This window comes from Dendropsophus ebraccatus, chromosome 7 (genome assembly GCF_027789765.1).
Source record: "Dendropsophus ebraccatus isolate aDenEbr1 chromosome 7, aDenEbr1.pat, whole genome shotgun sequence".
NCBI classification, from domain to species: domain Eukaryota; kingdom Metazoa; phylum Chordata; class Amphibia; order Anura; family Hylidae; genus Dendropsophus; species Dendropsophus ebraccatus.
In genome coordinates this window covers 125,116,195-125,143,572 of record NC_091460.1, presented here as the reverse complement: position 1 = coordinate 125,143,572, position 27,378 = coordinate 125,116,195, and the positions used below count along the sequence as shown (strand labels likewise).

At 43.3% G+C, this 27,378-nt stretch overlaps 1 protein-coding gene across 2 annotated transcripts in view; it reads left to right on the top strand.

Moving 5' to 3' along the window:
• Positions 1 to 27,378, top strand: part of LOC138797019 (endomucin-like) — a 68,553-nt gene that overhangs the window by 18,645 nt on the left and 22,530 nt on the right. Inside the window, exons 4-7 of one of the 2 annotated variants that reach the window (XM_069976797.1) lie at positions 7,285 to 7,335; positions 8,148 to 8,198; positions 8,342 to 8,437; positions 11,365 to 11,466. In XM_069976797.1, coding sequence (XP_069832898.1) covers positions 7,285 to 7,335; positions 8,148 to 8,198; positions 8,342 to 8,437; positions 11,365 to 11,466 — 300 coding nt within the window. The remainder of the gene's footprint in view (positions 1 to 7,284; positions 7,336 to 8,147; positions 8,199 to 8,341; positions 8,438 to 11,364; positions 11,467 to 27,378) is intronic. The other variant, XM_069976798.1, reaches the window with a different exon arrangement.

The following is a 27,378-nucleotide window of genomic DNA, read 5'->3' as shown; positions in this document are numbered from 1 at the left end:
CTAGAGATGAGCGAGTAGTGAAATATTCGACTTTCGAAAAATTCGAAACGAGTATTCAATCCCATTATAGTTTATGGTAAAAAAAAATTTGTGGCTCTTGGAAATGAAAATTTGACCACTTTGAGGTCACCAAGTCCCTCATAAAACCTCCCTAAACGATGCCAACACCTCCGGAATGACACTGGGACATTAGGGGGGAGCATGCCTGGGTGCACTCAACACCCCAAAATCGCAGTATAATGCCACTCTCTGCAGTTGCGAAGGAAAAATATTTGCGAACGATTTACGAACATTTATGGCAATGTTCACACATTTCGTTCGTATTTCTTGTGCAGTGTAACATACATGATTGCAATGTGCGTCCGGTCATGTGGTTCAGCCATCCAATGAGAGTAGACGCCGTTTTAGCGCTGTGTGCTAACTCCCAGGGTCCCTCACGGCCTCCCTGCATGGTCATTGGATTAAAAAAAGCGCCAACTGCAATGGGAGGGCTTTCGAATGTTTCCCGTGTATTCGCCTCACTACTCGATTGAATTCGAATCTTTCGAATACCGCAATATTTGATCGAATACCTACTCGATCGAATCGTATTCGCTCATCTCTACTGGTGACATATATGGTACAGACAGGCTATGTTCACACAACGTCCAAAAAAGAGAAAAGGCTTCCGCTTTTTCTATTTTAAAAGAAGTCCGTTATTGGCGCGATTTAAACAACTGCAATGCAATGCATTGAAGTCAATGGAACGACGAACGTCCAATGCACAAAGTGTATAAAATGATGGACGTTAACTACATGAACTACATAAATTGGGTTTTGCTGTAATCATACCCATAGAAAAAAAGAAAACATATCAGGCTGGGTTCACACTGCGTTTTTGCAATCCTTTTTTTTTTTTTAAAGAGATGTATTTGTGTGTATCCGTTTTTTCCATTGACTTCCATTATAAAAAGGACAGATCAAAACAGATCTGTTTTTTTAACATACACAAAAACGGAGTCAACCTCATTTTTGTCTTTGTTAAAAAAAAAAAAAAAAAAAAAAAGTTTTATTCCTCCTTTACTTTTTTATAATGATAGTCAATGGAAAAACAGATCAAAACTAGTGATGAGCGAGAATGCTTGTCCGAGCTTGGTACTCGATCGAGTATTAGGGTACTCGATGGTACTCGTTAATCGGACGAGCATCTAGCAATACTCGAGAAAATCTCATCATCCGTTTCCTGTAAGTTTGGGCGCTATTTCTCAGCCAATAAACATGCAGGAGACTCTTTGGTACATCCTGCGATCACGTGGGACCCATACATGTCGATAGCAGCGATTGGTTGGCCAGATCAGATGACCCTGCCATATAAAAAGCGCGGCCGGCAAAGCTTGGTTCACATGCATGCTGGAAGAGATCAGGGACAGAGCTGCTGCTGGTCAGGGAGAGTGTTAGGGAGGGAGTGTTCCAGTAGGCAGGGAATACTAGCTAAACAACCAAACAGCCCTTGTAAGGGCTTCAAATCATTTTTTAATTGTATTACTACAGACTGCTGGCTGGGACTTGCAGCTACTGCGATTTCAGCAGCAGACTGTGGTGATCGGCTGCTGGCAGAAAGGGGGCATTAGGTGCTGCATACAGACCCCTAAGAAGTGCTCAGTGCACTATTTTATTGGGACCACTAGTATATTTTCTGATTTCTGTATTTCTTGCTCAAGCCATATCTAAGTTCACTACTGCTTCCACAGTGTAAAGGGGGTGTCACAGAGTGTATATAGGTGCAGCCACCAACAGATTGTATCCCACAGCCCCCCAAAAACTAGTGGGACCACTAGTATATTTTCTGATTTCTGTATTTCATACGCAAGGCATACCTAAGCTCCATACTGTGCAGTGTCCATAAAATGGTGAACCCCAGGGGTAAGAGTCGAGGACGAGGATGAGGACGTGGGCTTGGAGTTCCAAGCGATGCAGTTGGCAGAGGCTGTGGTTCAGGGCAGGGTGACACAGCAGCACCCGTTGAGGAGGGAGCAGTGGCACACCGCAGACGTCCACTCCCTAGCTTCTTTGCCCAGCTCTCATGGTAGACCTATATTGAAACCGCAGCAGTGTGAACAGGTGATCACGTGGATAGCGGATAATGTGTCCAGTAACTTATCCACCACCGAGTCTTCCATGCAGTCCACCCACACTACCCAAGGGAGTGGAACCCTTGCTCCATTAGATCAGCCTCCTTCCCCACAGCCTGGCCCCCCCAGGGAAAGAAGGCATTCAGATCCACCACCATGCTCCCAGGAACTCTTTTCTGGACCTTTCCCTGAATCTGAGCACATTTATTACAAATTTATTACAAAATTGTAACAAAGACTGCACAGTGTTTTGCTCATTCTGGAAAGATAAGGCTCAGTGATACACAACTCTGGAAATTGTCCAAAGGTTGCGGCAATATCTTTCTTCTTAACCCTTTCCCGCACGAGGACGTAACTGTACGTCCTCGCGCGGGTGCGGGCGTTCAGAGCGGGGCCGCGCGGCGACCCCGCTCTGAACCGCGGCGGTCCCAGGTGCCGCTTGTAGCCCGGGACCGCCGGTATTAGCGGGCGCGGTCCGATCGCCGTGCCCTCTAATACAGTAATCAGATGTAGCGGTCAAACATGACAGCTGCATCCGATTACCGGATACAGCCGTTCCCTGGGGTCTAGTGGCGGAGATCGCTCCTCCGGGGCGTTGTCCTGGAGGAGTGATCTCCCTGTCTGATGCCGGCCGGGGACTCGTCCAAGATGGCGCCGTCCCCGGCTCGGCACTCGTTTGTATTCGGCTGCAGCAGCCGAAAGCAAACGAGTGCCTATCTCATTGATCTCTGCAGCATATCTATACAGCAAAGATCTCAATGAGAGATCAAAGTATATATACTAGAAGTCCCCTAGGGGGGCTTCTAGTATATGTGTAAAAAAAAAAAAAAAAAAAAAAGTGTTGTTATAAGTAAAAATCCCCCTCCCCTAATAAAAGTCTGAATCACCCCCCTTTTCCCAGGTTATAAATAAAAGTAAACAAATAAATAAACATGTTTGGTATCGCCGCGTGCGTAATCGCCCGAACTATTAATTAATCCCATTACTGATCTCGTATGGTAAACGTCGTCAGCGCAAAAAAAATCCCAAAGTGCAAAATTGCGCATTTTTGGTCGCAACAAATCCAGAAAAAATGTAATAAAAAGCGATCAAAAAGTCGTATATGCGCAATCAAGGTACCGATAGAAAGAAGACATCACGGCGCAAAAAATGACACCTCACACAGCCCCATAGACCAAAGGATAAAAGCGTTATAAGCCTGGGAATGGAGCGATTTTAAGGAACGTATATTTGTTAACAATGGTTTGAATTTTTTACAGGCCATCAGATACAATATAAGTTATACATGTTACATATCGTTTTAATCGAAACAACTTGAGGAACATGCGTAACAAGTCAGTTTTACCCCAGGGTGAATGGCGTAAAAACACATTCCCCCCAAATAAAAGAAATGCGTTTTTTTTTTTTCAATTTCACCACACTTTGAATTTTTTTCTGGTTTCGTAGTATACTTTATGCAAAAATTCATTCTGTCATTACAAAGTACAATTAGTGACGCAAAAATTAAGGGCTCATGTGGGTCTGTAGGTGTAAAAATGCAAGTGCTATGGCCTTTTAAGCACAAGGAGGAAAAAACGAAACCGCAAAAACAAAAATTAGCCTGTCTTGAAGGGGTTAAGGGTTGTTTTCTGGGTTTTGTCTGCCCATTCCCTGCCACAGGGGCCTGCAGATCCTTGCACTGTAAGGAGATACATACTCCTTAGGCTGTGAAGGGGCAGAACATGGCAGAAAATTGCCTTTCAAAAACAGGGGAAATAAAATGAAGGAAGCTGACCTTGCCCATCTTTCCAAATAAAATACGAGAAGAATCTTCACATAAAAATGCACTAACGTGTTTGTTTTATTACCAAATAGTGCTACAATGAACAATGCAAACTTTGCTGTCTAATTCTGTGTTTATCTCTCTCTCACTATTTTTTTTTTGTACAATTTGAAAACCGAGTGGTATACTTTGTCAGTATTCTGTTCTAAAGTGTGTGTCTGCATACAGACCTGTGTGTGTCTGTATACAGACCTGTGTCTGTCTGCTGGCATAAAATGATAACAAAACTAAAGAGGAAAAAGGAAAAAAAAATCAGTTCCTTTTCAAACTAAAGACTAAAGAAACAAATAACAATTCTAGTTGTTGGGCAGCACATCATTAGTAAGGCAGGACCTCAAGTGATGATCCCTTTGCATGAGACAATTGCCAGATCCTCAAGGAATTAAAACCAGGATGCCTGAGCCACACCAGTTCTGCAGTTATGTTGAATATAGTGCTGAGACAGTCATACCCCATGAACATCACATGATGCAGGGAATGGTACTCCAAATTAAAAGTCAAATTTAAACTCAAAACAGTGGTGGGGGGCGAGGTGGGGAATGTTTTCCCAACTGCTACAGTCAAATTCTATGTTGTGTCAGGCAAAGTTTTTGGGTGGTTCAACATATGCTACCTCTGTTTTAATGGTTCCCTGTGTTCTCACTGCCATGCTGTGTCAGGCTAAATTTTGGGGAGGTTTATATGCTACCTCTGTTTTAATCCTTCACTGTGTGATCACTGCCATACTGTTGCCCATAATTTGGCATAATAGTGCGATTAGTCAGCCTCAGAGGCATCCATGCATGCTGCCCCTGCTGTTTCCTGTCCATTTCCGTGGTGTTTCCATCATTTTCTGAGGTTGACAGGTTTTGACACGACCTTCATTCTACCGAACTTGGGTCCCCTGAAAAAATGCTCGAGTTTCCCATTGACTTCAATGGGTTTCGTTACTCAAAACAAGCATCCGAGTGTCGGGGATTATTCGTCACGAGTAACGAGCACCCGAGCATTTTAGTACTCGCTCATCACTAATCAAAACGGATGCACTTGTGTTGTGTTTTTTACAAAAAAACAGATGAAAAAAACAGATTGCAAAAACGCAGTGTAAACCCAGCCTTAGGCTATGTTCACATGTAGTATGAGACCGGCTGTTCCGTGCAGTACCGTCCGGATTATCTTTAGCGCAGCAGAGTTCTGATGCAGGCGCAAAGCACACAACAGGGTAAACTGACAGGGTTTTCTGCGGCCGTTATTCACTGAATAGCGGCTGCAGAAAAATTACATGTCAGTTTTCTACGGCACTGTGTTTTAATGTAGTGCATCTATTAAAGCTAAAAAATTTTGTTAAAACTATTTTTTTATGATACTTTTTTCTTTATCCGGGGAGTTGAATGTTAACTACTTCCCTCCAACACATAAGTCTACAACTTGTAAATATGTAATATTACACAAACAGAAGAGAGTGAATAACATAACCTAAGCTCTAGAGAACAATACCCTCTCGCTTAGTAGATGGCTTTATTTGCATGTGTTGATAAAATGTAAAGAATAAAGCATACGGCTTCTGGAAGCTATACCAATAAATTATGTATATCATACAGCGCCTGCTTGTGTTATCATTGTCCTCGAATAACCTTAAATTTATTATATTCAATAATGACACTGAATTATTCATTAGCGAATTGTACTGGTTATTACACTCGCTGACTTTGCTGAGTTTTATAAACTTGTTTGTTATAATGTTGAAACTATTGCATCTTCTTGTTTTCTTATTTTTAACTGCTGTAATTTACTGATCATTTATTTCCATAAATTGCAGATGACCAGGCGGAGGACTATTGTCCTACATAATGACCCATTAGGAATTACTTTGGCTGCATTTTATTTGGGCTATTATGATTATTTATATTACAATAGAATGCATTTATGTGGTTCAGCAATGAATTCCTGTACATTATCTGTAAAGGGATAATATTAAGAAAAAATTAAGTTATAACAGGTTATCATGATCAATACCAAAGTGTTTTTTACAGTATTTAAAGCAAATGTACTACTGGTACATAGTTTTTTTCATATTTACATAGATAGAGTGGGGGATGCCGGTGCCGCGGTCCTTTTTTTTTGAACCGCAGCCTAGTTCCCGTATATGATGTGGTCCATTCCCGGGCACTGGCTGCGAGTGAAGCACTGGAGGCGGGCCCAGGGACGGATTAACTTTACCATAGGCCCCGGGCTGTTGACCAAGCCTGGGCCCCCCACCACACTGTAAACTTTGACAGCACCAGCGTAGTGTCCATAGTACAGGATAATGTCATGATGCCCGTTTTCGTGCAAAATGGCGGTAAAAAAGCAGCGATTTTTTTGTAAATCATGGCAGAACTGTAGCCACGTCTTTTTGGTTGGCCATGGGCCCCCCAGGAGCTCAGGGCCCCGGGCTACCGCCCGAAAAGGACCTATTATAATCTGCTACTGGGCGGGCCAGTCTGTCCCCAATGGGAGGAAACCCTGCCCCTCTATGTGGCGTCTCCATTAGAATCAATAGAGCCACGTCATAGAGGTGGTACATTCGCTTTAATTATGCCAGTCCCCAGTGCCAGTGAAATTCATTTTGCCATTGTAATAGACCTATCACCTAAAACATGAAAGCCACTTGCAAGTGAAATAAATAACCTTGATTATCTTTCTACAATGCCACCCATTGATGGGAACGTTATTAGAAATAAGCAGCCTATATGTTTTGGCTGGTTCACTGAACTTCAGCAAAGAAGAGAATAACTCATGGCTCTAAAACTTGCGAATAACATTCTGTAAGGGTCCTATTAGACGGCCAATGATGGTCCAATCATAATGCAAACAAGCGTCGATCTGCTACATTGGTGCTTGTTTACTGAGCCTATTGCACGTCTCAGTTATCGTTTAGCAATGGCTGCATGGACATCTTTAGTGATATCCTTTAGTAATATAACTGTTATACATCACCTCTCCATGCTCCCGGTCTTCTCCTGTTCTCTGCTTCTTCCCCGGTGCTGCGTCTGTAGCTTCAGAGCGGCCGCTCAGCCAATCACTGTCCAAGACCACCGCTGCCAGTGGTTTCAACGTCAATTCTTTGAGCGAAGACCGGAGGTGCACGAGCCCTCCCATTCAAACAGATAGCAGACAGGATCCGTAGTGTAATGTATGAAAATCTGCTCCGATCTGCTGTATTTTTTGGATCAAGATTTATACATATTTATAACTGTCCATCCAATAGTTATCTGAATACATTAGAAATCCCCCAGACAGTGACAGTAGTACCTTAAGAGGTCTTCTGTAATAGTCATATAAACTATTGTGACAATCATAAAGCAAATGATAAAATGTGTTTATTTGCAGCAAACAGGCCAACTCCAACCATACCGAATCAGCACACAACCAGACCTTCTGGTAAGGTGTTTTATGGGATTATTCTTGATTGAAGTCTTTATGATGTTCATATATCTTGTGCACATAAACACTCTGAATCTTCTAAGGGTCCGTTCACACTATGGAATAGGCACCAAAATTCTGTGAGGAACCCCCGCCCACGGAATCGGCGCCGAATCCTGCTTGCTATGTGTTTCAATGGGAGGCCTCGCGCACCTCCGCTTTAAACGCCTTACCACACAAAGAATTGACATGATTCCATAGTGTCAACAGACACTATTTGTAGAAACATCACTTAGTTACATATGACGTCATTTAAAAAAAAAAATGTTTTAACATTTTTAATGGCAGATGCCAGTCAGTGTTTATACACACAGACATGTATGGGAAGAAGCAGCGGCTTTGTCTAAGCAGCCCAAAAATTATTCATTTTGGGGAGTAGAAACAAGATTGGCATCCTTAAGGGTACAAACCCACACACCGTATACGCAGCAGATACGCAGCAGATTTGATGGTGCAGATTTGATGCTGTGTTCAGTTATTTAGATCTAATCTGCTGCGTATTTGTTGCGTATCGCAACAGTAAATACGCTGCGTATACGGTGTGTGGGTTTATACCCTAAAAGTGCACAAAAACTCTATAAATTTCCCATACACTTTTTTAATGGCTAAATGGCATCACTAACTAACCACCCAAGGTTCAAGTTCACGCCAAAGCAAATGTTTACCAAAGTTTGTACCAAACCAGGTTCTATGGGTTCAGGTCTTGTATAATATTTATGTAAACTATTGTGATTTTCAAAAAGCAAATGATGAAATGTGTTTATTTGCAGCAAACAGGCCAACTCCAACAATACCGAATCAGCACACAACCAGAGCTTCTGGTAAGGTGTTTTATGGGATCATTCTTGATTGAAGTCTTTATGATGTTTGTATATCTTGTGCACATAAACACTCGGAATCTCCTAATTTTGGAAACATCACTTAGTTACATATTACTTAATTCGTTTTCTGATTCATTGTCCAGATGTTACAGAAACAAAACTTACCACGACTCCAAATCCAGCAGATAACCAAACAAAGAATGAAAGTGAAGCTATAACAAAAGTGGTCACCACCACTGGTAAGATAACTTCAATGTGTTATACAGTCGTAAGAAAAAAAGTGCACCCTCTTTAAATTCTATGGTTTTGTTTCAGGACATAATATAATACTCCTATACAAGGTTTAATAGGATTAGTCCATATGCACAACTATTTGTAAACCAAAACCAAATGTAAGGGGAAGAAAAAGAAAAAACAAATGCAGGACCAGATATAAACAATTATTATGCTTTATTGAACATATATCACGTATATAAAATCATTACACATGATAGTAAAATTTACATAATAGGAGCTGAAACATATACAGATCTCCTACTAAAAATGGGTGGAAGCCAATTACGTTACATAGTAAAACCATATAGGTTGAACAGGCACAATATATCCTAATTACCAAAGGTAATTCACATACACAAGTACTGGGCACTGGGTATGTAGGAAATATCAAGTAACTCATAGTGGATAAAAGTCACATGGATTACATAAATAACCAATACATATTACCCATATATCGTGTCCTTAGTACAATAGCCACTGCACCACTTACCTGACGCGTTTCGCTTGTTGCTTTATCGAGGGTGATGTCACAAGCACTGAGCTCATTTTCTTTACGATATATCGTACCGTCTAAACCAGGGGCCTCAAACTTGCGGGCCAACTGCGGCCCTCAGGACACTAGTTTGCGGCCCCCACCTCAATGGTAGCTTTCCTGTAAGTGCGGCCCTGACACTCGTCTTCGGGAGGTCGGTCGAACTGCTGTAGCCGTCCCTGATGCCGGCCCCCCTCTGCCGCGTCATCAGCTGCTCAGCCACGATTGGCTGAGCTTAACTTTATGCTCAGCCAATCACGGCTGAGCAGCTGATAACACGGCAGAGGGGGACCGGCATCAGGGACTGCTGCAGCTGTTCGGCCGGCCTCCCGAAGACGACGGAGAGGTGGGCGGCGACGGTGGTGGGAGGGGAGGTGTGCAGCGGCGGTGCGCGGCAGGTGAGCGGTGCAGGGGCCTACAGCCGCCTAGCAGAGCCGCCGCCCCCTAGCGTCCCTGCCACACATGCAGCTCCCTGGTCTCTGGAGGAGGAGGCCGCGGGGACTGCAAGGTGATTGCATTGCTGCAAGTCCTGGGACTGTTCAGCAGGATCGGGGGATGCAGTGCAGACCCCCGATCCTGCTTTACAGCCCCAGGACTTGCAGCAATACGATCACCTCACCCTGCAGTCCCCGCGGCCTCCTCCTCCAGAGATCGAGGAGCTGCATGTGCGGCTGAGAGGAGAGCACCGGTGTCGGGGGTGAGAGGAGGAGGAGGAGGGGTGTGTGCCCAGCTCCCCCCAGTCCCCTCAGTGACCCCCAGCTCCCCCCAGTCCCCTGTGTCACCCCCCAGTCCCCTCTCAGAGACTCCCAGTCCCCTGTGTCACCCCCTGCTCCCCCCAGTCCCCTGTGTCACCCCCTGCTCCCCCCAGTCCCCTCTCAGAGACCCCCAGTCCCCTTTGTCACCCCCAGTCCCCTGTGTCACCCCCTGCTCCCCCCAGTCCCCTGTGTCACCCCCCAGCTCCCCTCTGTCACCCCTGCTCCCCCCAGTCCCCTATGTCACCCCCCAGCTCCCCTCTGTCACCCCCATGCTTCCCCCAGTCCCCTGTGTCACCCCCCAGCTCCCCTCTGTCACCCCCTGCTCCCCCCAGTCCCCTGTGTCACCCCCCTGCTCCCCCCAGTCCCCTGTGTCACCCCCCAGCTCCCCTCTGTCACCCCCTGCTCCCCCAGTCCCCTGTGTCACCCCAGCCCCCTCTCAGAGACCCCCAGTCCCCTCTGTCACCCCCAGTCCCCTCTGTCACCCCCTGCTCCCCCCAGTCCCCTGTGTCACCCCCAGTCCCCTCTCAGAGACCCCCAGTCCCCTCTGTCACCCCCAGTCCCCTCTGTCACCCCCTGCTCCCCCCAGTCCCCTCTGTCACCCCCTGCTCCCCCCAGTCCCCTCTGTCACCCCCTTGCTCCCCCCAGTCCCCTCTGTCACTGTCTCCTCCCCCCAGTCCCCTGTGTCACCCCCCAGCTCCCCCCAGTCCCATGTGTCACCCCCCCAGTCCCCTTCTTGTGGAAAACCTGATGCGGCCCAGCCTCACCCAGACTCTACCTCCAGCGCCCCCCGGGTAAATTGAGTTTGAGACCCATGGTCTAAACGCTGATCGTTATGGAAAAAAAAAACGTTACTCCGACATCGTAAATCGTGCGATCGGGCGAATTATCGTTCCGTGTAAACGTAGCATAAGTACACCCCATGAGTCAACAGCCATTAGAACCACCTCTAGCAGCAACGACTTGAAGTTTTTTGCTCAGTATTTTGGTCAGTATTTTGCAACCAAAACAAGGAGTGGATTGAAAACACAGAAAGGTTATGTTCACACACTGTTAAAATTTAGTGGCTGACTGTCATTTTATGTCAAATAACAGCCGCTATTTCAAGACTACAGTCGTTATTTTAAAATAGCAGCAATTATTTGCCATTAAATGACAGACAGCCAGTATAGAGCAGCTGAGTAGACTGGTCAAATCACACCCTGGACTGGGACTTTGGCATCTCATAAAAAGTCCACTTGTGCTCTGGAATACTGCTTGCGATAAACTCTTGTAGCTTGAGCTGGCATTTTGGATTAGATTGGATTGCTTGGTATTCTGACCTCTTTACCTGTCCTTCTTACCTCTGTTTTTTCCCGCTGTTTTCATACTGTTCTACAATCTCTGGTTTGACCTGTATCTGCCTGACTATTCTCTCTTGTGTTTATCCGTCTTTGTCTCATTTTGTGTTTCACTTACCCAGCGTAGGGACTGTCGCCCAATTGTTGCCCGCCGCCTTGGGGAACAGCCTTGGAGAAAATAGTGCTAGGGCTTTTCTTTTTTTCTTTTTTTTTTTACAAACCATGAAAATAATAAAAAGAAATATTCACATGATTTTTTTTTTCAGATCAGGGCCATCATGAAAATGTATCTACGCCAGCAATGATTAATGTTACTGCAATAACCCTAACCCATTCTGCACCAAACAACACTGAAATCATTCCAACAGGTATTACAATGTTCGTATTTTATAGTGTATTCATCATTTATGGTAAACAGATAAACCTTTTTATTGCCCCAACTAACAATCACACCAAATATTATTATTATCCTTTTCTAAAACAAAATTAACATATTAATGGATTAACCATTTGTTGTGGCTGTAAAAATAATTTCTGAAGAGAAACCATATGGGAAATTATTTTGGCTCCTATATGGCTGGTTGACCTGGAACTACAATTTTATACATGATACCACTCGGTTTGACTGAAGAAAGTTCATGTGTAAGTAGAGAACCTCAGAAGTGGCAAGCAGTCACATGTGGGGGCACGGGAATTAAGGGTGTTACTGTGGTATTGTAGTAACACATACAAGTCCAACAGCCAGAGAGGGAGTATTTCTGTGACTCTATCAGATGATCTAATGACCAACTGAGGTTAAAGGGGTTATCTGGGTAGCAAAAACAATGCCCCTTCCCAATACCACCATATGTCTAATATACATGTATAACCTTTCTGGCACCCTCTCCCTGTTTTTTTTCTAATATTTACCCCTCTGGATGTCTAAATTCATCTTCTCTGTGTCCACTCTGACAACATGCTGCTCCCTCTTCCCCTTTCCGTTTGTAGCCACAGGACATGTGATCTCCTCTCTAGGGGCCAGGTTAGCTGTCTATTGCCTTGGTAACCCGACACCCAGGAGACATCATCTGTATCATCACCTAAACTAGGGGTATTATGCACAAGCAAATAACAGGTGCTCATAGTATAACATAACAAAAGGACAACAGCTTAAAGAAAAGGAGAACAATGTATGTCATATATTACTAGGCCTAGGCACACTACCAGAAGTTGAAAAAATATATACAAATACTTAATTAAGTAATAAGCACAAAGAAACACAAGCCCTGAAACAATTAAAAATATATGACTCACAACAGGGATCAATACAATACACATGATCCCTATAGTCAACACTAAGCACAAATGTATATGACTCCACAACCCACAAGTAAAGTCAACATGTAAAGACACTTAACCTTACTTATTGGTAAACATACCAAAGTAATATCAAGTGCAATTATATACACAAGTCAAAGCAAAAAGACATATCCCTAAACTACAGATGCATGTAAATAATAAAAAAAATCAATAGTTCAAATATTGTTACCAGTGCTGAGGAAGGGCAATAGTAGGATACCACCATGTGGAGTGAGGCCGGCCAAGTGTGGCATGAAGCACCCTATGTGTTATGTCCCGATTCCGGGACTTCATCAGGGATCATCTGCATCATCTCCATGCACCTGTGCTGTTTCCATAGACTTACATGTGTCCCTGAGCCTAGGTTTCTGTAATATGAAAAGTTATAGTTCTATATCTGCTTGCTGTCAGTGAATGCAGACATACACTCACCGGCCACTTTATTAGGTACACCATGCTAGTAACGGGTGGTGTTCTGCTGCTGTAGCCCATCTGCCTCAAAGTTCGACGTACTGTGCGTTCAGAGATGCTCTTCTGCCTACCTTGGTTGTAACGGTTGGCTATTTGAGTCACTGTTGCCTTTCTATCAGCTCGAACCAGTCTGCCCATTCTCCTCTGACCTCTGGCATCAACAAGGCATTTCCGCCCACAGAACTGCCGCTCACTGGATGTTTTTTCTTTTTCAGACCATTCTCTGTAAACCCTAGATATGGTTGTGCGTGAAAATCCCAGTAGATCAGCAGTTTCTGAAATACTCAGACCAGCCCTTTCTTCCCCATACTGATGCTCGGTTTGAACTGCAGGAGATTGTCTTGACCATGTCTACATGCCTAAATGCACTGAGTTGCCGCCATGTGATTGGCTGATTAGAAATTAAGTGGTAACGTGCAGTTGGACAGGTTTACCTAATAAAGTGGCCGGTGAGTGTATGTACCTGTCTTCGCGTCACAGCTCTGTATATTGTAAGTGTTATGGATGTTCTTAGAGTCTGGATGGAACTAGAATGTTTTTAGTCAGCAAGCAGAGATCTAAACCTACACCCTCCACCCTGGTAAACAGATTCCCGTTACGCAGCACATAGCTACACCGTGCGCACGTCAGCTCTGCTACATCATCAGCTAGTATGGAATACATACTGAGGGGATGTGATGCAAAATCAGCGAAAAAAACAGTCCTGTGTTTACTGTGTAATAGTAATGACAGCAGTGGGCAGGGAAGAAAGCTAAGGGGGCGAGTACGCAAACAGACCAATCAGGGAAATGCATGATGGGATGTTTCCTATGTTTGTTATAGATCGGCTTTTAGAAAAATTTGTAACTCAGGAATGGCAGCAGCTAGAAAGACAGGAGACGGCTCAAATACTCTGGGGGACTTGGAGAGTAAGACCAGCTAGCATTTCATTTTTTAGCTCTTAAATGGATAATCCCTTTACGTCTTAAGTAAGCACATGTAAGTTTTATGTAGGGTTTTCCTGTTTCTTCTGGAAAAATGCTGTATTCAGTTAGCACACCCTTACATTTTCAATGTTACACATTATTTTGTATACTATTTATTAACCATGTTATTGGGGTATTTCTTTTTCCATATTTCATAAATGGTTGGTGAATGCTTTTGAAGCAGCTCTTTCCATAATTTCCATATACTTCAATGAAGGGCACTGAACAAGCCTGGTCAGCTATCCAAAAATTGTATGAAGGATAAGTCAGCTGAGTATTTCAAGGTTCCAAGGGAGGGATGCAAATAATGCCTAAGATATAACCCTTAGGGTACAAACACACACACACCATATACACAGCAGATACGCAGCAGATCTGCAGCAGATTTGATGGTGCAGATTTGATGCTGTGTTCAGTTATTTAGATCTAATCTGCTGCGTATCTGCTGCGTATCGCAGCAGTAAATACGCTACATATACGGTGTGTGTGTTTGTACCCTTTGGCTATGTTCACACTACGTAAAAGTGCGGCCGTTGTTGCCATCAGTAACAACGGCCGTACTTTGTGCGGTGTGGACATAGCCTTATCTTCTGTGGGATCATCGTATACGCTTTGGTCGGGATCCCATACTGACCCGCAAATAACTGGCATGTCAGTTCACACAAGTAAGCGTGCAGCTCCGGCTGCTTGCTTCATTGTGTGCTGTGGGAGGTTCTGATGTGGGCGCGCGCTGATGCGCCCGCATCAGAACCCTGCGGCCAAAAGATCATCCGGCCCGTACTACAGTACCGGCCGGGATGATCCGTGCAGAGACCGGCCGTTCCGTGACCCGGACGGGGTCACGGAACAGCCGGTTTCTCACGTTGTGTGAACATAGCCTTAAGGCGAATGTATCATGAGGTACATTGTTGTTTTTTTTTTGTTTTTTTTACATTACCCCAACAGGGCCGGTGCTGGGATCCCGGTGGTGTGGTCATTTTTTTAAGGCGCCGTTCTTTTCCCAAGCACCAGCCCGACTCTATGCACTCTAGAGCATAGAACCAGGCTGGCAGAAGAATGGTGCGCAGGAAGTGGGTGGCATTTAAAAAAAAAAAAAGGACTGCGCCACCGGTATCCCCCAGTATCTGATGGTACATTCACTTTAAAAGTGGTTTGTTAAGGTTGTAAAAATCACTGCTAATTTCTTGCAAAGAAACCGCACCACACCTTTCCTCAGGTTGTGTGTGGTATTATAGTTCACCTCCATTTACTTCAGTAGAACTGAGCTGCAAAACCCACACCCGAACTGAGGATAGTTTAATAAATCTAATATATCAAATGGAAAGCTTCATTTACTCACATCAAGCTAAAAGCATCAAGCTAGTTTGATCTGTGTAAAGTAAACAGCTGTTTGTTAAAAGAAACCTGTCACCCCCTGTGCCGGGGTGAAGGCCACCCGACCCCCCGCTAGAACAATGGATACTTACCCCATCTCGCCAAGTCCCGCTCCTGGAGTCAGTCCTGGGACAAAGATATCCTTGTCGGAAGGCCGGCGCACGCACTGCATAGATGAGTCTGATGCCCAAAGAGAATGAAATGACTTGAAATGATACGTGCTTAATTAGGATATTTTTTAAATCGCAAATTCGATTAAAAAAAAAAAAAGTGCGCTGTGACTTGTAGGGGGAGCAGTGGAGCTCGGTTACAGATGGCCTCCACCTCAAACACAGACCCGGAGCTGCAGCTGCTCCTCCTGCAGGTCAGAGCACAGCATTTGCACACAAGAAATCCTCCAGGAGCAGCAGCTGGGCCCTGAGTAAGATTGGCAGAAGAGACCCAGAGCACCATCACCAGAGAGCAAGCAAGGACTCTGACCCTCCCCCACCACACCTGCCAGGTAACTACAACTCCCACAAAAACTATTTCCCACTATTGCTACTACTACTCCCATTCCTACTCCCTCTACAACTATTAGTACTCCCACTACAGCTATTAGTACTCCCACTACAGCTATTAGTACTCCCACTACAGCTATTAGTACTCCCACTACAGCTACTACTAGTCCCACTACAACTACTACTACTTCCACTACTCCCACTACTGCTACTAGGAGTACCACTAGAACTACTACTACTACTCCCACTACTACTACAACAACTACTTCCACTACAACTTCTCCTCCTTTTGACTACTGCTACCCCCAAAACTATTTCCACTGCTGCTACTACTATTCCCACTACAACTCCTCCTCCCACTACTACTACTACTCCCACTACTGCTACTACTACTCCCACTATTGCTACTGCTCCTCTCACTACTACCACCCCCACAACTACTCTCACTACTGATATTACTCCATCCACTACAACTTTTCCTCCTCCCATTACAACTACTCCCACTACTACTGCTACTACTGCTCCCACTACTACTACTACCCCACTACTACTGCTACTACTAATTTCACTAAAACTACTACTACCCCACTACTGCTACTACTAATTTCACTAAAACTACTACTACCCCACTACTGCTACTACTGCTCCCACTACTACTACCCCACTACTGCTACTACTCCAACTGCTGCTCCCACAACTACCACTATACCTGTACTACACCCCTCCTCCACTATACCTGTAATACTACACCCCTTATCCATGATACCTTTACTACTATCCCCCTCATCCACTATACTTCTACTACTAAACCCCTCATCAGTAGAAAAAAACAATCAAGATTTAAATAGAGAATCGAAAATAAAGATACAGTGGTACCTGTATCTTAATCCATTCCGGGACTGTGCTTGTAATCCAAATCCACACTTAAGCCAAAGTGAATTTTCCCATAAGAAATCATAGAAATGCAGACAATTGGTTCCACACCCCAAAAATAATGATTTTTTTTAAAATTCTGAATAACATGTAAAACAAATGAAACAAACATTCAGAAACAGCAGAATATGTGATATTATAAGTTACTGTACAGTAATGGAGAGGATGGGAAACACAAGGGCTGAGAGAGACTGCTGGGAGCATGAAGGAGTGAGCAGGACAGATGTGGGCACATACATGCAGCACTCTCTGTCCAGGGAGAGAAGGGTTACAGCTATGGAGAGATTACCTCCTCAGTCCTGTCCCCTGATGTAAGCCCCAGCCAGAAGTAAATCTGCTATAATTTGGAAGGTAAGGGAGACTTCCTGGGTCAGAGTACAGGGCTGTAGACCCCGCTTATTTATTTATTTTAATTAAGATTTTATTTTTTGACCATGTTGCCCAGCCCTAGTTACCACTCTGCAAACTTCATCTCTGTATCTGCTTTTCCTAAGCTCAATTACATTGTGGATGCAAACTCGCCTTTGTCCTGGCCCCTATACACTGTATACAAACACTAAAAAGGTATCCTGAAATCCTACCTGAGTGTAGCAAACCTGCCTTGTCAGTACAGAAGGGTTTGTTATATTGGCTTGTACTGTTGACTTCTGCAAGGTTGTTTGAATTGACAGTTACACTTTAACCCTAAAATTAAATTTGGTACAGCTGATCACAAACATATTATCACAGTTTACACATGAGCAAACAAGGGCGGGCGGAGAAGAATATTTGCTTTGAAATACGTTATCCTGTAAAGCCCCAGGTGTAGGGATGAACTGGTTTTATGAAAGGCCCCGCTGTTAAAATACTGTCTTCACATCCCAAATAAATCCTGTTAGCGCGTCTATCCAGACAAGCCATGCACTTAGCGGTGTGACAGGCTGGAGTAGCCAGCTGCATGGTTTGTCTCCATTATGGATAGGGTTTAATTAAATGTAATTAATGAATCAGCAATGTAGGGCTCTTTATGAACGGTCAGTCATCGCGGCCTTTGTCTGAGCTGATATTGTTAGCGCGGAGTATGGCAGCCTTCACTTCTACATTAACCAGAACAATAGGCAGAGAGAATTGGGTATGATAAGCTTCTGTCTACAGACTTTGCAATTGCTTAATTAGGGAAAATGAAAAAATAGTATTCCAAGGCTATTATTCTGTACCATCGTAGTCAGGGTTCTAGTACGGCAATTTATGTAACCTCATGAGACACCTGTTTTGAATACTGTATGCTGCAAAGGGAATGAATTGCAAATTTCATATAGCAAATGTCTAAATGAGGGATTTGTCGGCTGAAAAAGACCACTTGGTCCATCTAGTCCATCTTACTACTTCATTAGAGATATATGTTTATCCAGACATTTTCCTATAGATTTACCAACCACATCTGCTGGAAGTTTGTTCCAAGCGTGTACTTTTCTCATGTTATTTCTGATCTTTCCCCCAATTAATCTAAGATTGTGTCCCCTTGTTCTTGTGCTATATATTTCTTTTTTAAAAAAAAAACATTTCCCCCTTTATTTAGTCTTCTAACTTACTTTAAAGATTTGATCATCATGTCCCTCCTTTCCCTTCTTACCTCCAGACTATAAAAATTGAAAAGTAGATTGCGGGCGTCCGACCCCTAAACACCCTGGCGATCTCCTTATTGGACCCGGGCCGGCCCTGTTTTGATTAGAGCTCTGGATCGGCACATGACCCGTGGCTCTATTAATTTCTATGGAGTGTTGGAAAGAGCTGAGTACATTGTTCTTTTGTTGTACTCGCCTCTTTTCATAGGAATGAATAGAGCCGCGGGTCACATGCTGAAATGGGGCTCTATTCATAACAGAGCCGGCCAGGGTCCGATACGGAGATCACTGGGGGGGTTTAGGGGTCGGACCCCGGCGATTTCCTACTTTTCCCCTATCCTGTGGATAGGAAAAAGTTCATTTTTCCTGGAATAACCCTTTAAGTCTTTTTCAGATTTTATGGTTTTATGCCTCACACCCTCCACCATTTGTGTAGCCTGTCTTTGAACTTGTTCTATTTTATCAATATATTTTTTAGGTGAGGTTTCCAGAACTGGACACAGTAATCCAGGTGTGGTCTCAATAGTGTTCTATACAAAATATTCCTCTTCCTGCTGGTTATACCTCTAGCTATACAGCCCAGCATACAATTTTTAGAAATCACTACCCCTAAATGCTTCTCTTTTAAAGCGACTCTGTACCCACAATCTGTCCCCCCCAAACTGCTTTTACCTTTGGATAGCTGCTTTTAATCCAAGATCTGTCCTGGGGTCCGTTCGGCAGGGGATGCAGTTATTGTCATAAAATAACTTTTAATCCAGCAGCGCTGTGTCTAACGGCCGGGGCTTACATTTGTATATGCATTAGGCTGGCACCACCTCTCTGTCCTTTCTCCCCACCCTCCTCAACATTTACTGCTGTTTGAGCTTTGCACAGGTGTATTATTGATCCAGCCCATGTTCATTATACACATAGGTGGGGAATAGGGAGCAATCTGCCTGGAGCATTCCTAATGCTGAGGAGTTGCTTTAAAGTCTTTTCTAGTAATATATCTGAAGAAGGTTTTTTCCCTCTCCTTTACAGATTTTGCCACTTCGCTCTTTTTGTTCCAAATCTTTTTTAGTACTTCTATAAATTTCTTCCCACAACAAACAAGGGGCAAAGATGTACAGCATGTCCAAATAGTTTAAGTAGAACAAAAGTCAAGTAAAAGTAATCTAATACACAGACAGGCCCCCTAACTATTCCAAACAGCCCCCCCCCTTCCTGGATGCAAAGAACATGTATAAATAAAACTCACTGTCTAGGTCCCATGACCAGGGATTTTTAGGCCTTCTAGTGAGCCTGCAAGGTCTGCCTAAAGATACCAAGTGGTTCCATGAATGGAATTATAAGGGCTGCAATTTCCTAATCCAATAAAGCACCTCCATTTCTTAAAAAAATTTAGGGCACTGATCTGGTTTGTCCGTTCACATCTACCTTGCCTCCTTCTGTCTAATTTTATACACCTCTCTGTTAGCTACACTTTCAGTCTTTTTACACCTCCTATAGACTAGGGTCACACATCATCTTTTTTGGCCATTCAACAGTTTTTGAGGTCAAATAACATCCGTTATTTTGAAATGTAGCCCATGATTTTAAAATAACTGACGTTATTTGACCCAGATTGATGGACGTCCAAAAAGACAGATGTTGAACGACCAAAAAAAAGATGGTGTGTGAACCTAGCCTAAGCTGCCTTTTTCCCTTCACTATAGCCTACCATCTCTTGTACACCATAACGATTTCTTCTTTGTCTTACTGTTGTTTATTTTAAGTACTTCCTACTATATGCTTGCTCCCCATGTTTTATCCCTCCCTTTTAACTCGTCATTTAAATACTTCCCTATTTTTGTAAAATTTGTAAAATTCTACAGATGATCTGCATTAGACCTCATGCACTTGGACATATTACAGACTTTGTACAGAGGTGTATTAGCACCCCCAATTTAGGCCTCTATTGTAATTTAAACATCCTTGAGATGCACATATCTATCAAGATAATAATGAAGCAAATAATATTAGGGCGGACTAAATGGACCACATGATCCTTTAGTGCTGACAATGTTTCTATTCCTCCTGGAATTGTATAAATAAATTCAACTGGATGTTCCCAATGACCCTGTCAGAGGGAGTGTATCCTTAGGGCCTTATTACTAGAGTTGATCGAACACCAGAAAACGTTAAGTTCTATCAAACGCAAACCTTTTTGAACCTTCCGCATTTGATTCCCGATGCCTTCCCGTTGTGTGGGGAAGGAGAAGACAGCCCAAGTACGCCTGGAATTCCGGGATACTGCTCGCAGGCGTAAATCATGATCCAAATCTACACCTGCTGGAAGCCGGGCGTGCTGATGAATGAACATGTTCACTTTTGCTCTGTGTGCACGTAGCCTAAGTGTAGCTGACACATTTACTTATGAGATGCAAGTTTATTGTGAACCCTCAACTAACACACACACTGTAAGTAGCTTTTCTCAGTCTGTCCTACTAATTTAGTCCTCAAGGCAATCCTTAAATTGAACAGAAAAAGCACAATAAGGCCAAGACGCAGGCTCCATGAGTTGGGCAGTTCCAATGAGCGAACATCATTGAATGCGCACAAGTCATTTGTTTCATTGTATAAACAGCTGCAGAATATTTCAGTCCCATAAGACAATGCTACAATATGTTCCAAAAAATGGGGTGTATAATAACATGGCAATGACGCGCAGTCATCGATAGAATTGGCCATATTAAGAACAATGGACTGTGTGCACAGCTTAGCTTATTAACCCTGACACATTGTAGGAGCAGCTGCTCTCATAATAAAGGTTATGAAGAGATCTCATACTGGCTATATTGAAGAAATATATATATATATATATATATATATATATATATATATATATATATACATTGGGACCCTCCGGTGGGCCCCCAGCTTTAGAACCTGCTCTAACACTGACTGACATGTCTTTTCTCACTGGTTCTTCATTGGTAGGCGCCCAGGATCATTTCCTCTAGTGGGCCCCAGATACCCCAATCCGACACTGACCATCCAAGATGGTTGGCACACCAAAAATTGCAGCCCATTCTGTGCTGTATGTTTTAAACTGGCCACAGTAGGCTTAATTTTTTTATCCAAGGCAAAAACACATATAGGAAACACCATGCACAAATCCTGGGCCATCTAGCCACTGACGACACATTATGGCTCCCGTAGCTGTCGCTACAACATCACCAGTTCCACATTGGTCTCACCAAGACTTCTTGGCTGCAGCTCCCCGAGGCCTGGCGCTGCCTATGTTCTCCCACAATGGGAGTCTTAATCTGGGAGCCATTACCTGAGAGCATATGGACATAATATTTATATCTGATGGAGAATAGTAGATACGTTTGGCAAAGTCATTGAACTTTTTAGCTGAAAGGTAGAATTTTATATACCTGCTTCACCTTGATCTAAGACTATTTAGTCACTTATAGGCTAGGCTCACACTATGTAAAAATGACGGCCGTCTTTCATAATAATGACTGTCATTTCTTAGGGCAGATGGCAGAGTGAGACATCCTATTGAATCAATGGGACCGGTGAAACATCAAGCGGAGTCTGCGACATGAACTCCGCTTGAAATTCCTTGCTGATTCCGTAGTGTGAACAGACCCTAACAAGTACAGACACAGATTTGCTTAGTTTGTTTATGCTACATAATTATCTTAAGATTTTCTTGTGCTTCAACTTTTTTATCATTTTATATGTCAGTCCCTAGGAACAGACCTTGGGGATAGCAGCAGCAGCCATGGGGTTGTGTTTGTATACTTGCAGATGTACAGGAAGTGTGCATGCAGCCATGTTGCTCATATATTTAGTTTGCAGTCACATAATGAAGCTTACTGTAACCACATTGACCTCTTACTGACCACTGTGAATGTATTAACATTAAGGGTAAATTCACACGGGCGTCTCGCATAAAAAAAACAGCAGCTAATCCGCAGCTAATCCGCAATACATTTATTATTCTTATTATTATTAATACGTGTATTGCGGATTAGCTGCGGATTAGCTGCGTTTTTTTTATGCGAGACGCCCGTGTGAATTTACCCTAATAAGGCTTTTCTAACTATTGCTGCGTTTACACAGAACGATTATCGTTCGAATTTTCGCAATAACGATCGCATTTGAGTGATAATTGTTCCATGTAAACACAGCAAACAATCAAGCGATGAGCGAAAAATCGGTCATTTTGATCTTTCAGAATGTTCTCAAATCGTCGTTATTCGTTCGCTAAAAATTCGCAGATCACTTCGTGTAAACAGTCTTTTACCGATTTACCTTATGTAAAAGATGGGCTTAAGCGATCTTAAAAACGATCGCAATAGCGATTTTTCTTACGAATTTTCTAACGATTTTCCTAGCAATTTATTCATCTAAATGCTGATCGTCATAAAAACCAAATCGTTGCTTCAAAATCCTTAAACGATCGATTAGGCGAATTATCGGTTCGTGTAAACCTAGCATAATGGTGCGTTTACACAGGCAGTTTTATCTGACAGATTTTGGAAGCCAAAACCTGGAATGGATTTGAAAAGAGAAGAAATCTCAGGCTTTTCTTTATGACCCGTTCCCAGTTTAGGTCTGTTTCTGGCTTTGGCTTAAAAAAAGCTGTCAGATAAATCTGCCTGTGTAAACGCACCATTAACCTGTCAGATCAAGTGGCCGAGCCTTGCGTTGTTTGTACAGATGTATCACATTAAGTCAATTTTCACTATAAGAAGCTTCTGTAAACAGGGGCTGTCCTGCTGGCAGCCATCCATACCTCTTGCTGCTTCCTGAGAACTTCCATAAACTCTTAGGTATGACGTCCCCACTATGGAATCTGGGGTTTGCTTAGAAAAGAGTACAGCTTGCCCTTCATGTGATACACAACGTTCATTATTTATAAGCTATTGAGGATATGGTAAATAATATATAGTAAAGATCTTATATACAGTACATATATTTATGTCTCTATGTGACATAAATTATGTCTATGTGGAATTTATTATTTTAAGTTGTTTTTAACTTTGGATACCTTGGGGGAGATTTATATAGTTTAACGTTTTCTTGAAGCTGGGGAATCCTCCCTCTGTGTTTTCCTATAGATCTTTGTAAGGCGGACACACATCTCCCTGGGGATGTGCAATTGACAATGATGTAAGTGAAGGGCTACACAAACGATCCATAAATCATTAGTTTGGCCAAGCACTAACAATGATTGGGTCATGTAAAGGCTCCTTTAACAAGCGCCGATCTACTAGGAATCTCATTTATAGCGATCAGAGCTCAGAGTTTTATGAATTATTTTTAGAACTGTCTATGTGACAAATTAGGCTAATATATGCAAATTCTGGGTTGTCAAGTTTTTACACATGGTTGCCTAGCTTGCTCTTTTTCATGATATTTTAATGGAGAAATATCTAGTAAACATTTAGGACTGGATGCTGCACCACATAGTAAGTACAGTGCGGGTATACACTCACCGGCCACTTTATTAGGTACACCTGTCCAACTGCACGTTACCACTTAATTTCTAATCAGCCAATCACATGGCGGCAACTCAGTGCATTTAGGCATGTAGACATGGTCGAGAAAATCTCCTGCAGTTCAAACCGAGCATCAGTATGGGGAAGAAAGGTGATTTGAGTGCCTTTGAACGTGGCATGGTTGTTGGTACCAGAAGGGCTGGTCTGAGTATTTCAGAAACTGCTGATCTACTGGGATTTTCACGCACAACCATCTCTAGGGTTTACAGAGAATGGTCCGAAAAAGAAAAAACATCCAGTGAGCGGCAGTTCTGCGGGCGGAAATGCCTTGTTGATGCCAGAGGTCAGAGGAGAATGGGCAGACTCGTTCGAGCTGATAGAAAGGCAACAGTGACTCAAATAGCCAACCGTTACAACCAAGGTAGGCAGAAGAGCATCTCTGAATGCACAGTACGTCGCACTTTGAGGCAGATGGGCTACAGCAGCAGAAGACCACACCGGGTGCCACTCCTTTCAGCTAAGAACAGGAAACTGAGGCTACAATTTGCACAAGCTCATCGAAATTGAACAGTAGAAGATTGGAAAAACGTTGCCTGGTCTGATGAGTCTCGATTTCTGCTGCGACATTCGGATGGTAGGGTCAGAATTTGGCATCAACAACATGAAAGCATGGATCCATCCTGCCTTGTATCAACGGTTCAGGCTGGTGGTGGTGGTGTCATGGTGTGGGGAATATTTTCTTGGCACTCTTTGGGCCCCTTGGTACCAATTGAGCATCGTTGCAATGCCACAGCCTACCTGAGTATTGTTGCTGACCATGTCCATCCCTTTATGACCACAATGTACCCAACATCTGATGGCTACTTTCAGCAGGATAATGCGCCATGTCATAAAGCTAGAATCATCTCAGACTGGTTTCTTGAACATGACAATGAGTTCACTGTACTCCAATGGCCTCCACAGTCACCAGATCTCAATCCAATAGAGCATCTTTGGGATGTGGTGGAACGGGAGATTCGCATCATGGATGTGCAGCCGACAAATCTGCGGCAACTGTGTGATGCCATCATGTCAATATGGACCAAAATCTCTGAGGAAGCTTCCAGCACCTTGTTGTATCTATGCCACGAAGAATTGAGGCAGTTCTGAAGGCAAAAGGGGGTCCAACCCGTTACTAGCATGGTGTACCTAATAAAGTGGCCGGTGAGTGTATATACAAGATGCCTTGCTCCTTTCTACTTTGGCCTGGAGAGGAGTTTTGTCAGCAAACCTTTCTATACTAACAGGTATACTATACTAGCCACTAGGGCTAGCACATGGACTTGACTTAAATAAGGCTTTAAGCGATGATTTATTGGGTTTCCCAGTCTGGGAAGACTGGGTTCACACACAGTATATTTCAGGCAGTATTTGGTTCTCATGTCATAGCAACCAAAACCAGGAGTGGATTAAAAACACAGAAAGGATCTGTTCACACAATGATGTAATTGAGTGGATGGCCACCATATAACAGTAAATAACTACCATTATTTCAATATAACAGCCGTTGATTTAAGATAACAGCAACATTGTTTGAACAGATCCTTTCTGTGTTTTTAATCCACTCCTGGTTGCTATAAGGACCTGACATGAGGACCAAATACTGCCTGAAATATACTGTGTGTGAACCCAGCCTAATGATGCGTTTACACAGAGAGATTTATCTGACAGATCTTTTAAGCCAAAGTCAGGAATGGATTTGAAAAGAGAAGAGATTCCAGTCTTTCCTTTATGACCCGTTGCCTGTTTATAGTCTGTTCCTGGCTTTGGCTTCAAAGATCTGTCAGATAAATCTCTCTGTGTAAATGCACTATAATACCAGTCTGTGACTGCTCCATACCAGGAGTGCCATTTTTTGATTCTCCGAGATAGATGGTACCTATCTTTTCCCAGTGCTCCTGTGGCAGTGAGTAGTAGGGTAATAATGTGGGGGTTAGTGAAAGCCATTTTACAGGCTAATACTAAGCCCCAGCTTAGTAATGGGTGCTGTCTAATCAGCTGCCTTCCTCTACCAAGCTTGTAAAGTAAGTTAAAAGAAAAAAAAAAAAAAAAAGAATTTTTTTTCATTGAAATAAAAACACCCTCGAAACCCTTGCTGGTTTAGGCATAGGCCACCAAATCTGACGTCCTCAGGATACCAATATCTGAAAAACAAAAGAGAGAGGTATAAAAAAACCTTAGTAAATGGAGGGCATTCATTCCTGCTGTGCTGGCGGCTATGGTTGTGTCATGTGCTTGTGAACTGCAGGTGGGACCTGGACTTTGTATGCAATACGCAAATGCATACCCTAGAAGCCATGGCTAGCACAGCAGGGAGGAGTGTCCACAATTTGCTTGAAGGCTGTGTTCCAACACTGTGTTTGTAACATAAATGCATTGTGGGAACACAACCTGGCACTTACCCCTCCCTGCTTCTGTCTTCCCTGCACTGCAGCCTCTACTAATCATGTGACTGTCACTAGTGGCTGCAGTGCAGCAGAAGACATAACCAGAAGTGCTAAGTCCTGATGAAGGAGCAGCACACCTATCATTGATAGGTGTTCTGTTTCTCTACAGTGATTAGTGATCTGTATTTATCGATAACCGCTTACTGTCTGGCCAACAGGGGGTTAAATGACAACTTAACCTCCTGGGGGCCAGACAGTAAAAAGCTATCTTACTGCTTACTGAATAGCCAGATAGCTTATTAACACACATTACAAAGTTATATAACTTTGTAATGTGTGTTAAATAAGCTAAAAACACAAATCCCCAGAGTTGTCCTTTAAGCTCCACCTTGGGAACTCAAAAATGCTAAATGTTCAGTTTTTTATAAGGGGTACATAATCCTGACCATTGTCAGATCTGTGAGACTGTCCTGCCAAAATTAGGACTATTGCTATATTATACAGAGTAGGAGGGGCTATGTCTTCTACCCCTCATAGTGGAAGCCAGTGATGTAGCTATGGGGGGCAGATATTCTAGATTAAAGGGAGACTCCTGCAAAAATCTTTTTCTTTCAAATCAACTTGTTTCATAAAGATTTGTAATTTACTTCAATTTAAAAATCTTAAAAGTCTTCCCATACTTATCAGCTGCTATAGGTCCTGCAGGAAATGGTGTATTCTTCCCAGTCTGACACAGTGCTCTCTGCTGCCAGCTCTGTCCGAGACAGGAACTGTCCGGAGCAGCAGCAAATCCCCATAGAAAACCTTTCCTGCTCTGGACAGTTCCTGTCTCGGACAGGGGTGGCAGCAAAGAGCACTGTGTCAGACTGAAAAGAATACAGCACTTTCTGCAGGGCATACAGCAGCTGATAAGTACTGGAAGGCTGGAGATTTCTAAATAGAAGTAAATTACAAATCTACTGTATGTAACTTTCTGAAACCAGTTGTTTTGACAAAAAATGATTTTCACAGGGGAACCCCTCTAAATTTCCCCTGGAGCTTGAGTGGGCCTAAAAAGGGAACTCCAGATGGAACCTCCCCAGCACCAGCACTGCTGCTGGCATCCATGTGCTCCAGACCCCGGTCTCTGATTGCTTGCTTGTCTGAGACAGGACTGACTTGTGATACGACTTCTGAGGCCCACTCAGCC